Here is a 19,794-nt window from a genome sequence, read left to right as displayed (position 1 = left end):
ACACTGGTTCGTAGTGTACACTTCACATTCAAACCACAACAACCAGTGTCTGAAAAGTGAGGCTAACAAGAGCTGCTTAGCAACATAGTGAGCATTACATCTGAGAGCAGGTACAGAAATCTCCAACACAGTCCACAGGCTCAAAAGCCACAGAGGATGGGAAGGTGGCCCAGCATTAAAGGCACTTCCCATACAGACATGAGGACCAGAGTTCAGCTCTCCAGGACTCAGGGAAATTCTGGGTGTGAATTGAAGCCCATCTGCAGCAAAAGCTCTCTGTGAAGATGGGAGCCCCAGAACAAGGCAGCCATGCTAGCCATATCCAAAGTTTAGCTGAGAGGCCCTGCCTCAGTGCATAAGACTGAGAATGATTAAGAAGGACCCCTGACATCAAACTCCAGGCTTACACACCCACACCACATGCACATGTATACACACATACACATGCACACATATACATACAATAAACATACAGTATATAAATATGCATGAAAAAGCCCAGGGAAGTCAGGAAGGGAATAAAAAAAAAGAATAGATATGATCAGGAAGAGCATAAAATCATGTGGCCCTCTTGGCTTTGCCACTGTAGTAAGCATACAGTTGGAATTATAGGAAAAATGCTATCTTGCAAAGAGAAAGGCAAATACTATAACTGTCATAAAAGATCTGTGTTCATCAATGAAACTCAGCCTCTGTTGCAGGATATTTGATCACATTGTGAACCTCCAGATTACACTTTCCCCTTCCCCCAAGAAGTACCTATTGACTATTCTGTTGGCCCCCACAGTTCAGTAGGTACCTCTTTTGGGGGCGTGGTTCGTGAACCCACTGATGGAACCAAAACGAGTGGAAAGTGGCATCCTATAGGGGGTGGGACAGCCAGTGCTGAGGAAGGAACCACGAAATCAGTGCGGCACTATTGGCAATAAGACAAACAGCTAGGAAAGCAACAGGAAAGTCTCCATCTTCTCCAGTCCATGGTGTGTGCAATGGTGTAAATACTTGATCTTCAGAATGGAAAGCCACTAACTGGCAGATAAATGACAGAGAGACCTATCATGGGAAGCATGAATAGAAATGCATGACCTAGCAAAGCTTAGCAAAGACATCAAAGTTTATATAGCTCATACAGGCAAGACAGACAAAACGTCTGAAAATAATGAAATAATAGGTAAATTAGTATCATGTTTAATTAAGACTAGAATATTGAAATTTGCCAGGAGATGGATTCAGAATAAATCATCAAGAATGATCGATTACACATTCAAAATACTTGAAAGTTTACCCCTACCACTAAAAAATAATGGGAAATGGAGAACCAGATTAAATTATAGTGGTTATTCTTATAGAATAAGAATAAGAATAACCACTATAAGGAATCCATAGCCAGGTGGTAGCACACACCTTTAATCCCAATATTTGGGAAGCAGAGGCAGACACATAAGAATTACAGCAATTTAAATTTAGAAGCTCTTTACAAAAGACAGACTAAAATTCAAAGTAAATGTCCTTTTATGACCTAAAAATAAATACAATTGTGCAATTGTGTGTGTGTGTGTGTGTGTGTGTGTGTGTGTGTGTGTGGTTGGTTGGATCATCCAGCTCACTCCTGATTGATCCAGAAAGCCCCATTCCTGTCTCTGTCTCCAAACCCCACCCACTCAGAGAGTCTCTGAACAAGGGAAAGACACACCAAAAAGTCTGGCTCCACATTCTTGGCAGCTAGAAGCTGCCAGCCCACCCAAAGTGTTCAGCCTTTGACCATACTTGGACACAAATCTAGCTTGTGGCAAAATATCATCACCCTCGCCTACAGCCTATATAATCTCCCTGCTTGAGTTTGGGTGTGTGACTTCTCCAGCCTCAATCTCTGGGACTGGACAACCTGCCTGGGAGTTGCTTTGCTCAAATAACCCTGCTGCTATACTTTTTCAATTCATCTTGATCTGGCTTACTGTATCAGCAGAGAAACCTATTATTGGGGAACAGAAACCTATTAATAGGTATATTTATCCACATATACCAGGGTATATTTAGTTTCAATTTTTCAAAAAATTTTTAATTGAAAGATTATACTTTTTCTGTTGCCAGAAACATTTTGCCCTAGGAAAGATATAACCTGCCAAAGAAGGAACTCCCCCCCAAAGTTAGGGTTGGGGCAGGGTTTTGCTTTTATCTTTCCATGAAAACAAAAGCATCCAACCAGAGACCACTGTACAAGTGAAACATCCAAAGAAATGGGACAGATCATCAAGAGAAAATGTCCCAAGAAAAAGAGCAAACTGGCCAACTGGTATCTCCCACCTCCTCCAGCTGACTGGCATGAAACCCCAGACTAGTACCAGCACCGATTCCACCATCTTGCCTGAGCAGCTGCCCCTTTCCGCTGGACAACCACCCAGTGTTCTGCTCCAATCATGGACGTCTTTGGTTTGACTGCTGTGTTCTACCTAGCCAGGATTGCCACTGAGCTGACAAATACCACCCAAAGATCAACTTCGGACTACAAACTGCTTAGAACATTCAAATTGCTGAGTTCTTATGAGACTGGCATGAACATTTTACAGAACTTTGAACTCAAAAATACTTCGTGCTAAGACTGCCAAGTAAAGTACAACCAAGCTGGACATTGTGGGAAGCTTGGCACAAGTAGCTGTATTGTTGTAAACAATCTTACTGTATTAGAGTTCAAAAATCTTCCCTTTCTATTTACACGGAAAAGGGGAGAAATGTTGCAGGATACTTGATCACACTGTGAACCCCGAGATTGTGCTATTTAGTGAAAACTGTTCCTAGTTGCCGTGTGGCTCAGTCCTAGCACACACCTTTAATCCAAGAGATTTCTGCTGGAATGTTGTGAACAGGATTAAATAAAGTCAACCATAGGTCAAGAGGCAGAGCAAGCTACCAACTGACAGGAAAAAAAATCATAGCGAGTAAGAGGGAATCAGGAGGGTGGATAGAGAGACACACAGGAAGTAGAAGGGAGGGACATCTAGTGCAGAAGTTTTTGGTTTTGATGGTATAGGAAAAAGCTCTCTTTCTGGGACATCAGAGGAGGAGGAAGCAGCAGGGTGCTTTCTCTGCCTCTCTGAGCTAGCAGGTTTTCACCCCAGCACCGGGCTCCTGAGTCATTATTAGAAAATCGACCCATTGAGATTTAGTTAAAAACAACAAAGGTCCTACTGTTAAGGAACAATGAACAATGAGCGGGAACAGAGACTGATCAGAGCTTGCAATCCCCTGTAGAACCTCTGAGCACTTGTTGCCTACCCCTGAGAGAATCCAGTGTTTACACACCTTCTTGTTTCACAAGAAGAGCCAGGACTCTCTCTTTTTTTTTTAATGTGAAATCTCCCAGTTCTTAAATTTAGGCTTCATTATATTCAACCAAAACAAATAAAAAAAAAAACCACTACAAAAGCTAAACCAAGCCCATCCATGGGCCAGAATCAGCGCATGGTCTGGAATGCACAGCCCTCACATCGGGAATGACACAGTTATATAAGGTAGCTTCCCTCCCTCGTGCCTGATTCTCCCCTGCCTTTGCTCCCAGCCACTCCCACCATCCTTCGTTTTGGTCCAGGTCCACGTGGAAGGGAATGGTTGAGCTGACGTGGCCATCAAGCCTGAGATGATATGCTCACAAACCCTATGCATGCCTCAGGGCCATTAGATGAGTGACTTAGGTGTTCAGATTGCTTTCTTGGGCACACCCTGAGCTCACCAGAGAAACTGTCTGATTTGTCTCCACAGCCCTGCGAAGTCGCTCTGGCCGCTCCATCATCAACGGGAACTGGGCAATTGATCGCCCGGGGAAGTATGAGGGTGGAGGGACGATGTTCACCTACAAGCGACCCAATGAGATCTCCAGCACTGCCGGGGAGTCCTTTTTGGCTGAAGGTCCCACCAATGAGATCCTGGATGTCTATGTGAGTGTCAGTGTTTTGTGGGTGCCCTCTAAATTTGGGATCCTATGGCTTCCAAGAAACACACTGAACAAATAACATGTCTTTGCCTGGGCTCGATAAAATCATTTGAGTGAGGCCTGTTTGAGGGACCCCTTTCAATGCTTGGCGTTGGTCTCTGACATTTACCCCTGAATGTACAAGACTCACAGAAACCATAAAGTCTACCAGGTGCTTTATTACCCTCGGAGTTTATGGACCCAGTAAAACCAATTTTACTTGTTGAACCAAATCAGAGGCAAACAAATGCCATGTTTCATGAGCCCTGGGGTTCCTCCAGGCTCTTTCCTCTCAGCGCTAATTTGGCGTGTTCTCTTTTATGGCAAGAGAAAGAAAATGCCAAGGGCAAAGCGATCCACTCCAGGCCCAGCCTTCTCAACCCCATCAAGGCAAATGGAGAAGGAGCACTCCCTGTTACCCTGCATGAAATGGTGAAGCTTCAGCTGCACTACAGTGCCCGGCTTCACACAGCCGGGGCTGCAGCTGCACTGCAGTGCCCCGCTTCACACACACACACACATACACACACACACACACACACACGCATACACGTGCACACACACACACACACACACGCGTACACGTGCACACACACACACACACACACACACACACGGGGCTACGTCTGCACCACAGGGCCCCGTTTCACATAGACAGCCTGTGATCACTTTACTTGAAGCCAGAGTGTTAATATTAAATTGCCCAAGCATTGTTTCTAATGTTCTTTTAAAAAGAAACTACTAGAAGGGCCTGGGGAGCTCCCTCTGTCTATAAAGTCCCTGTCTTGCAAGCATGAGAAACTGAGTTCCAGCCTCAGCAGCCATGTAAAAGGTGGCTGGGATGACACATGCCTGTCATCCCAGAACTGTGCAGGCAGAGATGTAAAGATGAGTGGGACTCGCTGGTCAGCCAGCCTCGCCTAATAGGTGAGCCCCAAGGTCCCAGGAGAGACCCTGTCTCAAGCAGCTCCTGAGTCGTGACACCCAAGGTCATGACACCCAAAGGTCAAGGTTGACCTTAGATCTCCACACACATACATACACATGTGAGCACACACGAAGCCAATAGAACCCTGTCTTCTGAAAAGATGAGGAACTTAAGGGTGACAAGAAACAAAAGCTTAAAATAAACACACTGATGCCTACTGTTCCCAGGGCCGTGCTGATCTCAACCGTTTGCCTGTCAGGCTTTTAGAAACAGTAACCGCTGGGACTGCTTCTTCATCTCTGCAGTTCTGAGCTGTTCCTCTCCAGGGATAGAAGCTAAACGTTACAAAAGACGCCTTGTTTTAGTTAACTTGGGGGGGTTTGTGAGCCATCTGCTTGGTTGGTTGGCTCTGGGTAAATTTGAACGGCATCAGAGGTAAAGGCTCTGCCAGCGAAGCCTCCTTTGGGTGGTCTGGGAAAGGTGGCCAACAATAACCCCATAAACAGCATAAGGACTTCAGTGGCCAAGTCCAGAGTGTTTCCTCACACAGAAGAGGCACGGGAGAGGGCAGAAGGAGAAACAGTATGTGCTGAGGGGATCGAAGGGGCTGGGGTAGACAGCGAGGATGGGCAGTCACATAGCTGTGTCCCTCCGGGGTCCAGTGCTCAGCGCCATGTTTCTGCAACGCCAATGAGATGGTCTTGGCTTGTGTGAGGAGCCCAGTGCCTCTCACATCTGCCTGCCTCTGCGTGAGTGACGGGGGGTGGGGGGGAAGCCTGTTCCCTAGTCTGGAGAAGGCAAGAGGTGGTAGCAGGAGCGAGATCGCCAGGGCTCCAGTGCAGGCGTGACTCGGAGCTACTTGCAGGGTAACAGACTTCAAGATCAGTCATTAGTCTCTTCTCTCTTCCTGATGAAGAAATTAAAAATAGGAGTCTAGCGACTGGCTCTGGGCTGCAAAGCTGGTCACCAAGAGCCACTTTACAGAGTAGAAATAGCAACAAGACAGTGTCCCCTTGCTTGGCTCCCAATTCTAGTGTAGATTTTAGTGCTGTTGTTCCAATCAACCCATCACCCTGCCCTCTACCATAACAGCTGTGAACACAGGAAGGCCTGCTAGACAGGATTAATTCTGTTGGCCTTCCTTACTTACCTCGTGCCTCTGCTCCAGACCTCTGCAGCCCACGCAGCCTCCTGCTGGCCATCCTACTCACTTTTATTATTTTATTGTTTGTTTGTTTGTTTTTATCAATGTTTCCTCAAAGAATATGACTGAGGCAGACTTACATTTTTTATATGTGGGGTTTTTTTGTGTGTGTTTTGCTTTTTTGTTTGTTTGGTTGGTTTTTGTTTTTGTTTGTTTGGGTTTTTGTTGTTAGTGATATTTGTTTGCTTACTTGCTTGTTTGGTCTGGGTTTTGAATTTCTGTTCCATTTCATTATAGTTCTGGGCTTTCCTACGTGTAAAGGTGAGCTGAGAGTCAGGCAGTAGAGAAGGCTGAGGACTGGAGCAGACACGGAGCACAGCCAGCCTCCCTGGCCTAGAAGACATTAAAGGACCCTTGATGTTCTGGGCTGTTATGCCCAGGAAAGCTGGTCTGCCTGACTCTGTATCACCACCTAGTGCTCAATCGTGTTCCTCTGCAGTGTAGACATCTTGGGACATTTAGAGGCCACAGATCCAAGCCCTAGCTGAGGATGGCTGCCAGCCACAGATTTTGCTACTGTAGACCCTGTCCTATTTGGGTTTTCTAAAACCTTAACTTTTATCTTGATAAACGACCAAACCCGTCTCTCTGAGTGTGGCCAACAGCGGGGGCTGACTGAGAAGCAAAGGAAAATGGCTCTGGGCTCTGATTCTTCTTCATGGACGGGCTCTGTGGGAGCCTTCTCAGCTTGGTCGATCACCTTCCTGGACCTGGGGGGAGTTGGGAGGACCTTGGTCTTAGCATAGAGTGGGGAACCCTGATGGCTCCTTGGCCTTGAGAGGGAGGGAGGGGAGGTATGGGTGGAGGGGAGGGGAGGGAAGGGGGAGAAGGAGGGGAGAGAAAGGGGAGAAGGAGGGGAGGGAGGGGGGGGGAGGAGGGAAGGAGATGGAAATTTTTAAATATAAAAAAAAAATAAACCAAGAGAAAAAAAAAAAAAAAAAAAAAAAAAAAATCTTGACCGTTCACCCACTTTTCTTCTGATTTATGAACACACGAAGTCTTGGATTCTTCAAAAGCAGCCCCCAGGAAGCCACTGGAAGTGACATAATCTAATGTGCCACGGGGTTACTAGTGTAACTAGACAAGAGCCTGCACATTTAGCTGTGGTACCACTTCCGTTATTGAGACCCAAGCCAGCAGGAAATTGGGGTGTGTGAGGGCTGTGGTGACTTTGATTTTTGTGTTCTCAGATGATACACCAGCAACCCAACCCAGGAGTCCACTACGAGTATGTGATCATGGGGAACAATGCCATCAGCCCACAGGTGCCACCCCACAGAAGACCAGGTAAATACTTGCTTTCATCAAGTATTCTGAGTTACTTTCTCTTAACACGCTCTCTCTCTCTCTCTCTCTCTACACACACACACACACACACACACACACACACACACACGCACACGCACACACACACGCACATGCACACACATACACCTTTATCCTCTGTGTCCTGAACAATGCAGACAACCCCGTGGACACATGTTTCAGGTTAGTGGACTTGGGATCAGAACATGCTTCACACATGTGTCTCCCTGATAGGATACTTCTTTCACTGGATCCTAAGCCAGAGTTCGACATCCCAACCCCACAACTGGGATGATTACATCGGCTGCTCTTGCTGCTGGAGCAGTGACCTCCTAGCCAGGATTTTAGGATAAGATACAGGTAGTTGTCTTGTGGTGCTGAAGGTCAGAGGTCTCCTGTTTCATCTTCTAGAAGCCTCAGCCTCTGTGGCCTGTGACCCCTTCCTCCACCTCTAAAGTCGTCAACACAGTACCCCCTTCAAGTCTCACTCCCATTGGGCTTTGTCCACTGTTCTATCTCCTCTGATTCTCAGGCACCCACCTCTGTCCTGTGTAAGGACCCGTGAGACTACCTCAGGCCTTGGTACTCAATGCTTCCTGCCCGCCTCAGGCCTTGGTACTCTGTGCCTTTTGCACACCTCAGGCCTTGGTACTCCATGCCTCCTGCAGACCTCAGACCTTGGAACTCCATGCCTCCTGTACACCTCAGGCCTTGATACTCCATGCCTCCTGCCCGCCTCAGACCTTGGAACTTCGTGCCTTCTGCACACCTCAGTCCTTGGTACGCCGTGCCTCCTGCCTACCTAACACTGTTCTAAAAAGAGCATCAGGGCTTAAACCCAGCAAGGGAAGGACCAGAGTTCAGATCTCCAGAATAACTTAATTGCCAGGTGGCCATGGCAACCCACCTGCAGTCCCAGCACTCAGAAGGCAGGGACAGAATCACCAGAGCAGACAGAATTGGTTCCAAAAGTGAGCTCTGGGTTCAGTTGAGAGACCTTGCCCTGAATATGGCAGAGAGCAATCAAGGAAGACTCTTGATTTTTAACCTCAGGCCTCCATATGCATGTGCACATGCACTCCAACCCTTGTGCATTTACATACATGTAAACACATGTATACATATGTACACATACACAAAGAGAAAAAATAATGATAACAAATTAAAGCAAAACAAAGGAAAAGCATCAGCCTTCACCTCTGTTTTCCTCCCAGAGGGACTCTCTCTTAACAGTGCAATGAATTCTGCCCTGCCCTTTTCTGTTCAAATACAGTCTGTCTGCAGATAATTTGAGTGTTTATCTACATATCAAATATCATCGTTTTTAATTAGTCAGCTAAACCTAGTCAGAAAGGCTATACACATGTATGCAGGCTTAAGGAAAGGCCCTGGATCTAGGACGAGCTAAAGCACCACCTGGACACCCCTACTGTCTCTCTGCCCTCACTCCACTGAGGCGCTCATAGGAGGAGAGATTGAAAGAATGAGATTGAAAGCCGACCCCCAATCTCACCCCAGATGTGGTCTGCTCCAAGGACATTGTGTGGTGCCTGTCAGGGTCCTTGGTGCTCAGACAATACAAAGCTTCGGGCCCTGCCCGGGCTTTCAGACGTCTCTGTCTGAAATGGCCCTCTCCATCATTCCCCCTGTGCTCACCCCTGTGCTGTGCTGTGCTGCCTCTCCCAGGAGAACCGTTCAATGGGCAGCTGGAAGCGGAAGACAGACACCTGGAGGACAGAGACGACCGGGACAAGAACCAGGAGAAGGAAGACTCACATGCTGAGGCCCCTGAGGTACTGACTTCGGCATCCTCGCACACGCAGACCTTCCCCGTCAGGCATCCTGATAGATTCCCTGCCCACCGACCGGACAACTTGGTGCCACCAGCACCGCAGCCCCCCAGGAGAAGCCGGGACCACAACTGGAAGCAGCTGGGGACAACAGAATGCTCCACCACCTGTGGGAAAGGTAAGCCTGGGCTGAAAACCCAAGGAAGGAAGGTAAGGGAGGGCCCAGCCAATGGGGGAGCCCCTCAGCACATAAACCACCTGCAAGATGGCTTGCACATCTGCTTACGGTGTTAGAGGTTCCCAAGATGAGCCGCAGGCCCATCCAGTTTCGTGAAATCTTTGCTCACACCCCTGTTGGTCACAGGGAAGGAACACAGATTTGAGCAAGTGGGCACATGGGCCAACTCCAGGAGAGACCAGGCTCCAGGTGACCCCTTCCAGCAGAGCCACCCAGAATCCCCCAGCAATGACATGTGACAGTTGGTGTGGAATACTGCCTTCCAGGGATGCTCACCCATGCTTTGGTGCGCAGGTGCTTCCAAGCATTCCATAGGCCTCACTCTAGCATCCCAGAGGCCAGGCTGACCCAGAGAACCAGGGCATTGAACACACAGAAACAGACATTCACCGTCACTCCAGGGCCTTCATGGCTCAAGATCACAAGTATAGAAAACACCCAGGCAATAAAGGAGACGCACACACCCTCCCCGCACAGTGGGGGCTTCCTCCTGGACCCCAGATTAGACACAAACCACTCCCAAACACCTGTTTTCACAGAGAGATCTTTTATTAAGCAGGGAAGAAAAGTTAAGGTGACTGCTTTCTGACTCAGGCAGAGAAATAGCAGCAAAGACCTTGCAGGTGTGATTTTTAAGAGGAAAAGGGAAGGTGTGTGTTAGAATGGGCTAGGATGCAGTGGTATTTTAATCGGGCATGTTAATTAGGTGAACCAAAGGGGGCTATGGTTGCTGGACTTTAATACTTTGATAGCTGGACTTTGGTAGTCAGCCTCAGGAGACAGAAGTACCCAAATAAGGGAATGGACCTTGGGGGCACCAGGCAGAGTGTTGCCATGCTCCAAGGTTGCGTCCTGGAAGCTACTCAACAAAGACAGGCAGTTAAAAACAAAACAACAACAACAACAACAAAATCCATAGCATTTGAGCAACTCGGGCATGCTGAGCTGATCTTTCCCTGTGCCAGGAACCACAATTGGAGAACATACCCATATACTTCAGAGTCTGAAAGTTGATAAATCAATTATAGGTGGCTGATGTGAGGGCCATCCTCAAATCTAAAGATTTCAGTGGGAAACAACATATCTGGGGGGCTTAGGTTTCCTTCATTAGCTTTCGTCTTCATCTACTCCTTTCATATCTTCCTGATAAAAAATTGAATTTCAAGTTCATCCAGTGTCCTAACCCAGTCAGCTAGGACCACCAAGAAAAACCCCTAGCCTAACAATGCCGTGTGTATTATCTTGTAAGAAGGGAGCCCACGTGCCACAAGAAGCATGTAGCCTCTCTCTAAGCAAAAGAGAGCTAGGACTATAGGGCTGAGGAGAAAGGTGGGGTTTCAGTGACTAGGCTCAAAGCAGAACACAGCTGCAGTTTTATACAAAGGGTGACATATGAAGGGATCCACATCACATCTAGACTGTGACACAGATGCAGGGTCCTTCCCTCGGCGACTCCAGTCAGGATAGATGGGGAAAGTGATGTCTGGAAATCCCTGTGTGGCTGTCAGGCTCCTGGGACTGGAAATTGACTCTGACTCTTTCGAAGAGACCTGAGGTCCTCCTTGCAGAAAACACCCATGTACTACACAGTTATAGTGTTGTGCCCAGGTCACGGAGACCCCAAGAAGACCACCAGAGACACAGACCCACCGAAATGCAAAACCAAGGTTTAATCAGTACAAACTGTAGTAGGGACCTTGTCTCGCAGCAGGGGCTAGGGGAGGTGCCCCACCGTTCTTAGGCAGGGTTTAAAAGGCAAAACCCCATAAATCTACAGTTATGGCCATAAGGGGTACAGTGACTCTCTGATTGGCTCCAGTCTAGGGGACTTTCCACTTTGCTGATATCCACCTTGAGCAGCTGGGCTGCAGTCTAGGGGATTTCCCACTTCACTGATATCTACCTTGGGGCCTATCACAAAATGAAGTTGGTTTTGTCCCTTGAATAGGAACAGCCGTTTTACTACGTAATTACAGTCTGCGCCCTATACAGGATGAGGACATCTTGCTCTGTTGTCACCCTGAAATAGTTGTTCTCTGAGGGGACAATACTACAGAAACAAAGACTTTGTGTCCCACCTTCCCCCTCCACCAGAGTTTTCTAAAACCTGGAAGACTGTGTGACTCACCCCAGACATTAATAGGCGAATAGTTTGTTGTTTTTTCTCAAGAGACTTGAATCTGGGCTGGGAAGATGGTTCTATATGAAGACCTGAGTTCAAATCCTAGTAGCCAAGTAAAGTTGGACATGTAGCATGAGTATAATCCACCTCAGCACCCCTCAGAGAGGTGGGAGGCAGAGACAGCAGAAATCCCAGAGACAGCTAGGCAGTGGTGGCGCACACCTTTAATCCCAGCACTTGGGAGGCAGAGGCAAGAGAATCTCTATGAGTTCAAGGCCAGCCTGGTCTAGAAGAAATAGTTCCAGGATAGGCTTCAAAGCTACAGAGAAACCTTGTCTCAAAAAACAAACAAACACAAAAAGTTCCAGAGACTCCCAAACTAGCTAGCTGGCATACACAGCAGAAACAACAACAAAAAAGCCTGTCTGAAACAAAGTAGAACAATACCCCAGGAGGTTATCCCCTGACATTCGTACATGTGAATACACACACACACACACACACACACAGAGAGAGAGAGAGAGAGAGAGAGAGAGAGAGAGAGAGAGAGAGAGAGAGAGAGAGAGAGAGAGAGAGAGAGAGAGTGAGTTGTGGAGCTGAGGGTATGAGCTTTGCAAGTTTGATAATTAGCACACGTGCAGACATAAAGATACACAAACACATACATACACACAAACAAAAACAAAAAGCTTCGACAGCTGCTTCTTTTTCATAGGAGCACTGGCCTAGTGGCTTTGGGGACTAGGATTTAGGTCTTTGGTTCCTTGTGGGTACACAGGGGTAGGGTAGGGGCAGGAGTTCTTTATGCTCAAAGCCTTGATGGTTTCACAGTGATTCCACCTGCTAACTGGAGAATTACTGCATGAGCTCTTATTGCATGCGTTGTGTTGTGCTCAGACCACGTAAGCAGAGAGCGCAGGCTGAAGATGGACTGAGCTGGCTTCTGTTTTAGGTTTGTGAGGGGAAACGAGATGCCTGTAGACTGTGTCTTAACAGAGTCAGAGAGCTAGAGATAGTTCTGCCAAAAGGCCAAAATCATTTTAATAAGATTTTATCCAAGTCATTATAGAGATAAGCATGGTGTCTCAGCATTGACAAAGGAACCTGAGACCCAAATGGACTATTTTCCAACTTTTCTCCCACCTAGGAATTGGTGTGGTGCCCCGATAGCTCAGATGAAAACTGTCCCTGTATGATTTGCAATCCAGAATGACGTGTGTAGGAGATACTTTCCCACCCTGTCCAGGGACTACACAATATTGATTTGTGAGTGTTGTTAGGCAAGAACAGAATATGTAACCCTGCCACTGTTCCCTGGGTGGGCGCTACTGGCCCATCGAGGTGGCCATTCGGCAGGCCCCTCTCTGTTCTGCAATAGACAGGATGGAGGAACCTCCTATGGCCAGGGACTGCAAGTGACCATAGGCAGCTATGGATGCAGCCGGAGACCAAAGTTGTAAACTTATTTAAAATAAGACAAAAAGATTTTTTGAACTTGATTGTGAGGCTCTTGAGCAGGAACTTTGTAGGTGGCAATGTTGTGACAGAGTAGCAGAAGGTTGGAGATGCGGACTGAAGGGAGCGAAGGAGACGCTCACCAGCTCCTGCTGATTGTCACATGGGAGAAGAAGAGAAAGTCCATGTCCACTTTTGCTTTTTCTTCAAGGCTCCTCTTCAGAATCTCTCTGGCTTCAGATCCACAGGAGGGACACACCTGGAGCCCTGTGCTCCACTGAGTGATGGCAGCAGACATGCAGGCCATGACAGGGCAATGCCAGTGCACAATCCTCAGCAAGTGTGCTGGCCATGTGTCTTCCCCTGCTATCAAACCCAAGCCCCTGCCCTTGAGAGAGCATCATCTGCTCCTCACAGCCCCCTCCCAGAGCCCCCATCCTCCCTGGTGAAGTGAACCACACCTGGGCTTCTACCATTTCTGCAGCATCCTACTACCCAAGCCTTCCTTCTCTCAGGATGGTACCCAGGAGTGGCCCTTGATCACTGTGGCCATCAGCCACAATGCCCAGACCTCTGCCTGTCTCCTGGCTTGGCTCTGTTAGTTCTTGTATTTCCAAGTCTGGAGTTACTCAATTATTTTCTTGATGCTTCTTTTGCCTAACTCAAGTTAGTGTGTCTCAACACTGCTCCCCAAGTTCTGCTTCCTCTTCCAGTAAATCATGCTTCTGTTTTGAACAGTATGCCCATGCACAAGCAAGAACAACCAATCTTGGGTCCATCCTGCCACCCAGCCAGCACCTGCCCCACCCCCCTGCCCCTGTTTGTTAGCAATCAGAGGAATCACTGCATCTCAGTCTCGAACAGTAGGACTCCAGATGACATGCCAAGTGACATTATCCCTTTCTGCAGATACTAAAGCTAACCCAAAGAAAGAAACATTGCAGTCACCAGAAGCAAGAGTTATAAAGCTGATATTTTCTCAGCACCGGAGAGACAAAGAGCCTCTGATTTCATTTATTTGGTATCTTTCCACGGAGCTGGACCATGGACAATGGGCAATGCATGTAAAAGCGGTCAAATGGGTGGGGAGGCAAGCGGTGGCCATCTGCCAGACAACCCCAAGCAAGATCCATCTTTCCAGGCATGGAACATTCCTATGGTATCTTGTATCGTTTGGGCTGAATGTCTTAGGTTTCCCCTCTATGAGTGCCAAGCAGTTGGGGTCCCTCACCTTTACTTTTCAATCCACAGAGCTGTAAGTGGAACAGTTATAGCCGCACCGTCTGGAGGGAAAGGAACAGACAAGCTGAAATCTTTACTTAATCCCCTAAGAGCTGATTTCAGATGTGCAGGCTGTGGACTGAGTCTTACCCAGCTTTGTGATCTAGCACAATGTGCTTAATGTGGATTTAATTTAATTTAAAAAAAATCTCCTAGGGTTGGAGAAATGGCTCGGCAGTTAAGAACACTGTTCTTTCTGGGGCTCCAGGTTCAATTTCCAGCATCCACATGGCTGCTGACAACTATCAGCAACTCCAGTTCCAGGGGATCTGACACTGTCTTCTGGCCTCTGTGGCCACTGCACACAAATGTGGTGCATAGATAGACGTGCAGCCAAAATACCCATACACATAAAAATGAGTCAGTATTTTAAAATACAATATATGCTATATAATGGATGTAGGCATGTGGCTGGAAAACGTTTAACACTAAAAAAGGCTTTGTTTTACAGTCTCAGCTGCTTTGACCTCAGCTGATACTTGGGCTTAATTGGAACATTTTGAATAGCGGTCTTGAGTTATAACTATATGTACATCTTTACTGCCACGGTAATTTCGACAGTGATTATCTCAGACTCAAAACTCTCTTACAAATTGCCATGTTTCTCATACAAACTACCCTCTGGCTCAGGGTGTCACACAAGGTCAGCTTGAAGGAGCCCTGGTCACATCCACTGATGATACTGAGGTGCTTACATTAAAACGTTATGGCCGGGAGCGGTAGAGCAAGGTCGTGAAGGAAGAAGAGTGTGGTGGTGCGGCCATTTCTTCCGCCGTCCACCCCCCCGCCCCCCGCGCCCCTCACGGAGCTTCCCGCCGCGCCATGTTGGGCCAGAGTGTCCGTCGCAGCCACTACGAGGAGGGCCGGGGAAGAATTTGCCATTTTCGGTAGAAAACAAGAGGCGGTTACTAGCGATGATGACTGTGTACTTTGGATCTGGATTTGCTGCTCCTTTCTTCATAGTGAGGCACCAGCTTCTTAAGAAATGAGAATATTTAATTTATCCCTTTAACAGAATGAAGATTGTTTAGGAGATTGATCTGAAAATTGGATTAAACTCTTGAACTCTTATTACTAAATAAAATTGTAAATAAATATGTGAAATTTAAAAAAAAAAAAACGTTATGGCCGGGCATTCAGCCATTTCTTACTCTCGGTCCCTTGACCAGCCCTGTGTCTGTGCATGCTCTGCCAGTCTTTACGAAGGGAAGACAGAGAGTGGCCTCTCCTTGTGGGCATAAGCACAGGTATCTAGGGGGCAGCTTGATGGTCTGTCGCTTTGGAGGTGACACTGAGAACAGAAGTAAGTTGTCCTAGAGTCTAACACCTATTAGCCGTGGGCTTTTAACTGGATTTAGAGTACCAGGCATGGATTCCCTGTGTGGAGCAGGAGATAATAGGGGCGGAAGGGGTGAGAGAGGGAGTAGTCAGAATGCTCTATGTGTGCATATAAAATTGTCAAAGAACAAATTAAAATAAAATGTTTTAAAAGACACTATAAAAGAAAAAAGTTAGCCTTCATGGTGCAATTAAAATTATAGTGAGTTACAGTTCTTTAAAAATATCTGACCAGTTAGAAGCACAAATAGGCATAGTTTTTAAATGAATTAGAGTTGTATGTTAGCCTAGTTTGTAGGGCCAACAGTTAACTCCCACTTCATAATGACACCAGCAATACTCAAATTTGGCCAGCAGTTGGCAGAAGAGAGAAAGACAAAATTGAATTAAGACACAGAAATTGCCCATCACTGGCTTTTTATAGAAAATAGTTAGTCCTTATTAAAGTAATGAAACTACTGTATGTATTCAAAACAAAAACATAAAGCAGTTACTAGTTTTCCAAAATAGTACTAAAAGCTTAGGTCTCTGTTAGGCACTGGGGTTACGGGGGTGAACTGGGGCTGCGCTGAGAAGCAGGGCCTCCTGGGAAGTGGATAGATGCTGAGAAGACCAAGACCCTGGATCAGGAAACTATGAGAGGATCGTGTGAAATGTGTTTCAAAGCAGGAAGGCAGCTGCTCTTCTGTAATGCTCGCGTCTCCTCTGCTTCAACCTCTTGGATACTTATGCTCCTAGCTGGCAGGCGAGTTCATGCCACACTAGTCCAGGAGACAGCCCCCTTCCCTTGCACATGTGCACAGACACACCCAGGCCTGGCTGTCTCTATTCACAGCTAGACCCTCTGCGCCTGTGGAGAGCCTTGGAATAGTTTCTGTCTGTGCTCATTCTAGGCTCACTCCGTTGACTAGTGAGCTCTTTTACTGTCTCTGTGGGTGCATTGTGTATACATACATGTATGTCCATGTGTATATGCACATGTACGTGAGTTCATGGGTAACCAGGTGCATATGACTGCATGTGTGTGTGGGTATCAGAGAACAACCTTGGCTGTCATCCTTCAGGAAGAACATCCTTGTTTTTGATAGAAGACCTCTTGTTGGGACCGGGGGCTCACTAATTAGGCTAGGTGTTTGGTCATCCGGCTCCAGGAATCCCCCTGTCTCCACCTCCCCAACACTAGGATTCTAAGCCTGTACCTCTGTGTCTGGCTTTCTGATAGGCACTGGGAATCTAACATGGGTCCTTGTACAAGGACTTAATTTTTTTTTTAATTTTTTTACAAGGGCTTAATTGACTGAGCCACTTTTCCAAACACATCTTATTTAACTTGAACAACTATAAACATTTTTTAGCTTTCTTTTATAAATAGATTGTAAGCTCCTTGTGGACGAAAAATACCCCCCTCCCGTGTGTGTGTATGTGTGTCCTTTGCACACTCAACAGCCCCCAGCAGAGCCTTGTGGGTATGTCTATATAAACAACAAGATGAAGGGATATGGGACTTGAACTAGCTAGTCCTGTACCCTCCTTTCATCAGCATCTAAATGCCTATGCATCTTCACTATGGCCTAGCATCCCAGGGTGTGAGCTGGCCTTCAGCATCTTCACTATGGCCTAGCATCCCAGGGTGTGAGCTGGCCTTCAGCATCTTCACTGTGGCCTAGCATCCCAGGGTGTGAGCTGGCCTTCAGCTTCTTCACCACAGGCTAGCATCCCAGGGTGTGAGCTGGCCTTCTGCTTCTTCACCACGGGCTAGCATCCCAGGGTGTGAGCTGGCCTTCTGCTTCTTCACTGTGGCCTAGCATCCCAGGGTGTGAGCTGGCCTTCAGCATCTTCACTGTGGCCTAGCATCCCAGGGTGTGAGCTGGCCTTCAGCATCTTCACCGTGGCCTAGCATCCCAGGGTGTGAGCTGGCCTTCAGCATCTTCACCACGGGCTAGCATCCCAGGGTGTGAGCTGGCCCCCAGGCATCTTCACCATGGCCTAGCATCCCAGGGTGTGAGCTGGCCTTCAGCATCTTCACCATGGGCTAGCATTCTAGGGTGTGAGCTGACCTTCAGCATCTTCACCATGGGCTAGCATCCCAGGGTGTGAGCTGACCTTCAGCATCTTGCTTCTCATTACAGGATCACAGTACCCGATCTTCCGCTGTGTGCACAGGAATACACATGAGGAGGTTCCCGAGAGCTACTGCGACTCCAGCATGAAGCCAACCCCGGAGGAGGAACCCTGCAACCTCTTCCCCTGCCCAGCCTTGTAAGAGGCCTCTCTGGCTAGGTCACCTTTCCTTGGGTCACTTCGGGTTGATGGGCATAAAATCTCAGTAGCAGATACAGTTGAGTTTTTTACCTGTGTAAGGAACTGTGTCCAGGATCCAGACCACTTAGTGGGCCTGCCCATGTTTCTGGAAGAACTGGGGAGTTGGTTGTCTGTAGCAGGCATCAGGCTTAGCCAGGAATCCCATCAGGAAAACAAGGGAGGCCATAGGAATGAGAACCCAATGAGGCAGCTCGTAAGTGAGCTGCGTATACAGACAGATGGTGCCAAATCTTCCCGGAAGAGTCAGGAAGCGCGCTGGGAGAGGTTGGCCACAGGCTATCGAGTGATAAATAGACCATCTCAGATGTATTGGGACAGGTCTCAAAAGGTCAAAGCTTGATCCTTGGAGTAAAGAAAAATATAATTTTTATCCAGATATGTGCTAAACACTTGATTGTGTCTCATTCAGTAATTGTCAAGATTAGGGCATGGAAGCTGGCTGTGGTGGCGCACGCCTTTAATCCCAGCACTGGGGAGGCAGAGGCAGGTGGATCTCTGTGAGTTCAAGGCCAACCTGATCTGCACAGCTAGTTCCAGGACAACTAGGGCTGTCAAAAAAAAAAAAAAAAAAAAAAAAAAGAGGAGGAAGAGGAAGAGGAGGATTAGGACATGGAAATAGTGGACGTCAGAGAATGCCTAGGTGACATCTCTTAGCTCCCAGGATGGTTAGTGTTATAGGGAAATTAAACCAACCTGGGGGTCATTGGGAGAGTCTGCTTTGATTACCAAATAGAAATCGTTTGTACCTTCTCACTCTTTCTATAACTGTCTACAGAATGTGGGCAACCTAGTCACAGTAACTAGGGTGTCCTACAGGCTCCCCTACAGTCACATGACCTTTAGGCACTGCTCTGGGGAGTGGCCTCGGTGACTTTTGCTTTGTGTTCCTGTTAACCAATCTTCTCCCCTTTCCCCTTCCCCCCATCCATCCTGTGAGCCAGCTGGGACATCGGGGAGTGGTCTGAGTGCAGCAAAACCTGCGGCCTGGGCATGCAACACCGCCAGGTTCTGTGCCGCCAGGTGTATGCCAACCGCAGCCTGACAGTGCAGCCCTACCGCTGCCAGCACCTGGAGAAGCCTGAGACCACCAGCACCTGCCAGCTCAAGATCTGCAGTGAGTGGCAGATTCGGACCGACTGGACCTCGGTATGGGACCTCCCTCTCCCTCCGATACCCACTACCACTCTCTGGTCTCCTCCACTAGGACCCGTGATGGGTAGGGTGGGGAATGTTTGCTGGAAAGCCTGATTGCCGACAGACTTCCTGCCAGCAGCTCAGCAGCGTTCAGGCTGGTGTACATGGCCTATATCCAGTCTCAAGAGTGAGCCTATGTGAGTCTTGTACTTCCGCGGCCCTGCACCCCGCATGTATGAAGAGAAGGCTGGCAACCACTAGTAGAGCTAGCACCTTCTAGTGTTGTGCATCCTTCCTAGAGATGGAAAGGCTGGGCCCTGCGCAGGCCAGTAAACAAGATGCCACTCAAAAGGTCCTCAGAGGAAGTTTTCCCATGGTCATTACCTCCCCGGGGAATTACAGGCTATGCAGGGGACGCAACAACGGGGTCCTGAGGGTCAGGTGACAAAGAATGAGGATGCGACCCCAAAGCCTGCTGTGTTTTAGTGCTCGGTGCCCTGTGGCGTGGGGCAGCGGACCCGCGACGTGAAGTGCGTGAGCAACATCGGGGATGTGGTGGATGACGAGGAGTGCAACATGAAGCTCCGACCGAATGACATCGAGAACTGTGACGTGGGGCCCTGCGCCAAGAGCTGGTTCCTTACAGAATGGAGTGACAGGGTGAGTGAGCCCCCGGCAGGGATCAGCTGTGTCACAGGAACTCCCGGAAC

The 19,794-nt window shown here is 47.9% G+C and overlaps 1 protein-coding gene across 1 annotated transcript in view; it reads left to right on the top strand.

Moving 5' to 3' along the window:
* The window catches only part of Thsd4 (thrombospondin type 1 domain containing 4), a 573,246-nt gene that overhangs the window by 537,095 nt on the left and 16,357 nt on the right, over nucleotides 1-19,794 (top strand). Inside the window, exons 9-14 of the mRNA XM_038322684.1 lie at nucleotides 3,757-3,932; nucleotides 7,290-7,386; nucleotides 9,091-9,372; nucleotides 17,758-17,887; nucleotides 18,892-19,096; nucleotides 19,571-19,744. Of these exons, the coding sequence (XP_038178612.1) occupies nucleotides 3,757-3,932; nucleotides 7,290-7,386; nucleotides 9,091-9,372; nucleotides 17,758-17,887; nucleotides 18,892-19,096; nucleotides 19,571-19,744 (1,064 nt within the window). The remainder of the gene's footprint in view (nucleotides 1-3,756; nucleotides 3,933-7,289; nucleotides 7,387-9,090; nucleotides 9,373-17,757; nucleotides 17,888-18,891; nucleotides 19,097-19,570; nucleotides 19,745-19,794) is intronic.

The sequence above is a fragment of the Arvicola amphibius genome, chromosome 3, assembly GCF_903992535.2.
Source record: "Arvicola amphibius chromosome 3, mArvAmp1.2, whole genome shotgun sequence".
NCBI lineage: Eukaryota > Metazoa > Chordata > Mammalia > Rodentia > Cricetidae > Arvicola > Arvicola amphibius.
Note: the sequence above shows the minus strand (reverse complement) of the source record. Positions and strands in the feature narration are given on the sequence as shown.